The 5,638-nt window shown below is 42.6% G+C and overlaps 1 protein-coding gene across 1 annotated transcript; it reads left to right on the forward strand.

The window, feature by feature from the left end:
• Window positions 1-1,212: 1,212 nt before the first annotated feature.
• LOC104946986 (DEAD-box ATP-dependent RNA helicase 42-like) lies at window positions 1,213-5,634 on the forward strand (the record flags this gene model as incomplete). Its single annotated transcript, XM_010772902.1, has 2 exons — window positions 1,213-1,771; window positions 3,314-5,634. A coding segment is annotated over exon 2 (1,971 nt), but the record flags the coding sequence as incomplete, so codon positions are not given.
• Window positions 5,635-5,638: the final 4 nt, after the last annotated feature.

Below are 5,638 nucleotides of genomic sequence, written 5' to 3' on the forward strand. Positions count from 1 at the left end.
CTTTATCTTTTCTATTGTACGATTCTCTGGCTGGGGCGCCAGCTCAAATCTCGCCTAGGGCTGCAAATTGTCTAGAGCCGGCCCTGGGATAACCAGTCAGCAGTGTTCTCTGACTATCAATCTCTGTACACAACTCCAGGCCAATCAAATAAATGGACTTTGAGATATTTCGGTCTGGACCCAAGTGTCATTTACTGTTTAATGTGCAGCATCTAAACATTGCAACAAGTATCTTGTTGTCTATAGTCTGTGCCTAAACGTTTCAAACTATGATCATGTATTTTAATACAAGACAACCTTTAACCTGGAAGGAGTTTGATCTGATTGATTTCCCTGCAACTCATTAAACTTTAAAAAAGCGGATAAGATTAAAGATGATAAACATTCCTTAGTGTGTTTGCTCTTTAAAGTCAATACAACATGTTCTCCATTGAGAAAGAGTAAAAGAAAAAATCAATGGAAAGATATTTTAGTTTGTATTGCAACATATTTTCTGTGTGGCTTCTTAACCTCAACATATATTAATATCCCTACTTTATGAGAGAGGAGACAGTTAGAGAATTCAGTTCATTTTACTGTATTTTAAAGCGCAACAACATTAGCTTTGTACCTCCTGGCCTAGTGCTAATAAACAAAAAAGAACATATTATAGAATACATATAGAAGTTTAGTTTAGCTTAGTTAATGGTCCAATATATATATATATTTAAATATATATAGTAGGCTATAGTTTGCATTCATCTGAGTACTACATCTGAATCATAGGACGTACACATCTGATGAAGGCCAAGGTAATGCCACAAAACAAAGAAACAAGTAAATATTAAAGCAATCAGTTGGGTGTCCTTTTTTTATTTGGTAAAGATAAAGGAAGAGTAGTGATACTCCAAACATTTTATCAGCAATCAATCAACAAAGTAAATCAGTCATTGTTAAACAGACCATTCGCAGATCACACTTGTTAAAGCCCCTCCCTTGGTTTCTCCCTCTGTGCCTTCTAAATGTTTTTTTGGTTTTAAATCATAAGTTAGTGTTTGTATTCCCCTTTCGTTCCCCTCTTTACTACCTCTCAGGGGAATGTAGGGATGTTTTTTATAGGCCTTACTGAGCTCTCCACCAAACTGTGTGCTCTCCTCTCAATCCTTACTTTCTGTTTCCCCTCCCCCACTCTCTCTTGTATGTTCACAGCCCGTACCTTACCTGTTTGCTTCAGACACACCCGGCTACTGCATATTAACCAATCGCTGCTTCAAGACACAGACACCAAGGAGGTGTACTTCCTGTGTTTCGCGAGAGAAGAATGGAGCAGGAGAGAGTTATGTACTATATGTGCCAGGGGGGTCCACAAAAGAGATCACATCGACAGTAGAAGGGAGGGGAAATAACTAAAGCAGTGGAGAGACTTTAAGTTGATTTATTAGAGATCTTTCTGTTCAGCTGCAACCACTGAGAGGAGGACAAGACAGAGAGAAGGAGGAGGGGAAAGATAAGTGTCAATCTGTTCAGACTTGTTTGGGAATTTGAGGAAGGAGGGGAGAGACAGAGAGAGAGACAGCAGGGAAAAGTAAGGAGAGCTCAGGCGTAAACATTAAGTGTTTCACAAGATTCTCAGTATTGAGAGAAAAATATAGTTTTGATTAGTTCGAGCACATTTGTATTGTCAACTAAACAATGTGAGTTGTCATTTATTGTGTGTTGTGCAATCCCATGCGTTTGAGCTGAACTGGACTCAGTGGGGAGACCTCAGATCTCCCCAGGATACTACATTCAGGTGAGTGGCTTTATCATGGATTTTATATTGACATTTCTTCTTTAACTTGCTCCTGTTTTGAGCACAGTTAGAGTAAGGTCCAGCTGCGTTGTGGTTTACATGTTACATGCCGTGCCTATGTGTCACAGGCCTTCACTTTCTGAAAGACTTCTCTTGGTATGCTGTGCTTTGCAAGTCTGTGCTGAATTCTTTGAGAACTGTAAGAGACTGCCACCTTTTTTTTTTCTGGAAATACTGTTCTACTGTAAAAGTATAACACTGCCATATTTATTGTATTTGACTAAATAACGTAAAAGAACACAGCTTCATTGTGGCAGCTATCAGCATGTGTCAAATGGGGCAGTAATGAACATTTCGTTTTTAACCCTCCTGTATATCCTCAGATTGACTTTACACCCTTTATCCTCTGGGGTCAAATTGACCCCAGTAGTTTAAAACTCAAGACAATGATCATATTGCACATTTTAACCAAAATGTATGTCTCTGGTGCTTTAGGTATCTTAGTTGACTACCTAAATAACCATTTAAATAAAACTTTACCCCAACCTCCCCCCCCCACAGACCCCTTTATACATCCAGAATTCCTATTGTGTAACTATCGAAAAATATATAAATCACCATAAAATCTCACTGATTTAAATACAATTTTAAAGTAAGATCTTTTTGATGTTGTCAAAGGACCAATAACTAAAGCAGAGGGTCGTTTTTTTTTTACAATGATACATTTGCATGTAATAGTCACCTCAATATCATCCTACACAATCAACACAACTATGTGTACAATTTTGACATGTTTTATACTACTAAAACAAGGAACACCGATGCGTACAAAGTGCGTACAGGACATTTAAAAAAATATCTTCATGTTCATTTCATTTCAATCTTTATTTCGAACGGACTAAAAAAAGCAACAAATAACAAATGTGAAAAACAGAATACCGTATTATTAAAATGTAGTATTTATCCACATTCATGATAATATGTATATATTCAACAAAACAAAAAAAAGTCTTAATAATAATAAATCATATGTGTCCGAAAGGGAGCAGGAGGAAGCAAATGCTTATTAATTCCCACCCCTTACTTGATCAATGATTGTCCTTTAAATCATTATGCAAGTTATTCCTACTTACATTTACATTTATACATACATATACTAATCATTTCTCATCTTCAATCACCTCTTTTTCATTGTCATAGTTTTCCAAAAAAGTGTTTCTGTACAAACTATGAGAATGAAGATGTTCATTTTATGTTTACCCATTAGTCCTCACTAAATTAGGAAAAGTCATGAAATACTAGGCAAAAAGAATAATGTGAACCATTTGATTAGATACGTTAAACATTGAATGGGGTCAAATTGACCCCAAGGATAACAGAAGGGTTAAGAGTACTTGTACTAACTTCTGTGACATTACCTATACATTTGTAGACCATGTTGCTTATTTGAGTTGAATTCCATTGATCTGTCTATACCTGAAGTTATCTAACTCTCAAAGGTCGATTTCTTAATTGATGATGTGGACTGTTGCTGTCTTTTAGGTTCTCCAAATAATAAAATGGGAACTAAAAGGCCCAGCTGCACGCCCTTTGACACTTTAACTAAACTCAACACATCTGAACGCAAGCTTCAGCCAGGTGGAAAAATCTCCCGCGATCCAAGTCCAAGGCCAGCAATGACTGCCCAGTTGGAGAGAGAGAGAGACGGCAACCGGGAGGAAGACAGGAGGAGAGAACGAGAGGCCGAGAAAATGAGGGACAAAACGAGATACAAAGATATGGATCCAAGAGATAAATCTCTGAAAGAGACCGAGCTCCTGCACCAAGGCCAAGAGAGGGAGATAGAGAGAGGACCGAAAGAGTGAGGAGGCAGGAAGACGACAGAAGCAAAAATGGGAGGCCCCTGTACAAATTTAGAGAAGGAGAGTTTGAGAGAACTAGAAAGGGGGACGAAGAAAGGCGACACTTTTCCCCGGATGAGAAAAAGCAGTCCAGGTCGCGGCAGAGGAATGGCACCCACCGTGGAGTTGGACAAAGAGAGGGAGGAAAGAAGGCAGAGAGATGGGCCGAGAAGAGTAGAGCCAGATGACCGGGAGAGAGAAAGAGAAAGGACGCGGCAGAGAGAGAGGGAGAGGGAAAGAGATGATATCCGAAGCAGGGGAAAGGCCGAGGGAACAAACACTTTAGGAAGACCCGTAGAAGATGATAGATCACGAAAGATGAAAAGATATCCGGAGCCTGATGTCGTTTTTCAAGACAGGAGAAGAGAAGGGGGTAATTCACGGGACAGAAGAGAGAGGGATGCTGCTAGAAAAAGGGATAAGCTGGAGCCTAACACGGGAGAGAGGGAGGTCAGGGTGCCTTCTGCACACAGGAGAAGAGAGAGAGAAATGCCCTCTGATAGGGGAGAGGGAAGGAGGGACACTAGGAGTGAAGGAGACAGTGATGAGAGAGAGCGAAAGAAGGAGAGAGTCAGGATCAAAGACAGGCAGGAGTTGACATATCAACACAGCAGAAGTGAGGGGGACAACAACGGGAAAAAACAGGGGGATAGAGAACAAGACAGGCAAGGATACAAGGAAGAGGACAGGCAGAGATACAGGGACAGAGAAGCGGATCGAACCAGGAGGAAGGGAGGGGAAAAAGAGAGAGAGAGATACAGAGAGGCTGACAGGAGAGTGGAGCGGGAGGGAGACAGACGGAAAGAAAGTGCGAGAGACTTGAAGGATGACAGGAGAGAGGAGGACAGATACAGAGATCGTGGCAGGGAAACAAAGGAAAGAGAGGCTGATCCGAGACGGGATGATGCGACAAGCAGTAGAAGTAGATCCCAGAACGAGACGGACCCTAGGGTGCCCCCACGAGCCCAGAGCAGCGGAGAGTGGAGCAGCGACATGGACAGTGATAAGAGAAACAGGAGAGGCAGAGACAGTTATGAGGAGTCGGGAAAAGAGAGTGACAGAGACACAGAAGACCAAAGAAACCCAGGTGCTGGAAGAAGTCAAAGCAGGCAAACAAGAAGTGAGAGACAAGAGAGAGACAGGGGAGATATGAAGGGGCAAAGAAGGCTGTGGTTAGAGCCAGAGGGGGACAAGAATAGGAAGGACGAGTTAGAAGACAGACAAAGGGGGAAAGAGAGGAGGAGATATGAAGATGGACATTTCGAGTCACAGGCTGAGTGGGAAAGGGAGGGACGGCGAGTAAAAGAGGAACCATGTGAGAAATACTTGCCCGAAAGCAGTAATAGAGGAAGGAATGAAGGGAGGAGTAGGAACAGGGGGGACACGGGGAGTGAGGGTGTTAATGTAGATGGAGAGGACGTGGGTGAAGTCTGGAGAGAAAGAGATAAGAGAGGGATGTCTGACAGTGATGGAGGGATAGAGAGAAGACAGCGGAGAGACGCAGAAGGAGAGAGTGTGACAGATAACACAGGGGACAGCGACAGAGAGGAAGAGGGGGGGAGAAATGACAGAGCCCAAAAAGATAGTGAGACAGGGTGGAGCGGAGAGAGAGACAGAATACAGTCAGGAGAGGAAGGCTTTGTGACCTTGTCCAGCGGAGGAGACGACGAGGATGAGAGAGAGGAAGATGAAGAAGAGGAGTTTGAAGACTGTCGGGAATTCTTGGAAAGTTCACATGATGCCCTCCAGATGCGTGAGGGGGGAGATAAGAAGGGATGTACAGTGGGAAAGGAGGAGGGGGTGGATGAAGACGAGGAGGAGAAGAAGAAGCAAAAGTATGTCTTCTGTGTGATTGCGCAAACTTTGCCCAGGTCAAACACCAGAAAGTCCCCGTCACAAGGTGATCACATGGGAGGGGAGGAAAGACACAACCCAAATATGGAGAGTCGTGATGAGGCCACACAGG

The sequence above is a fragment of the Notothenia coriiceps genome, unplaced genomic scaffold (genome assembly GCF_000735185.1).
Source record: "Notothenia coriiceps isolate Sejong01 unplaced genomic scaffold, NC01 NC01_scaffold00011758, whole genome shotgun sequence".
In the NCBI taxonomy this organism is placed as follows: Eukaryota; Metazoa; Chordata; class Actinopteri; order Perciformes; family Nototheniidae; genus Notothenia; species Notothenia coriiceps.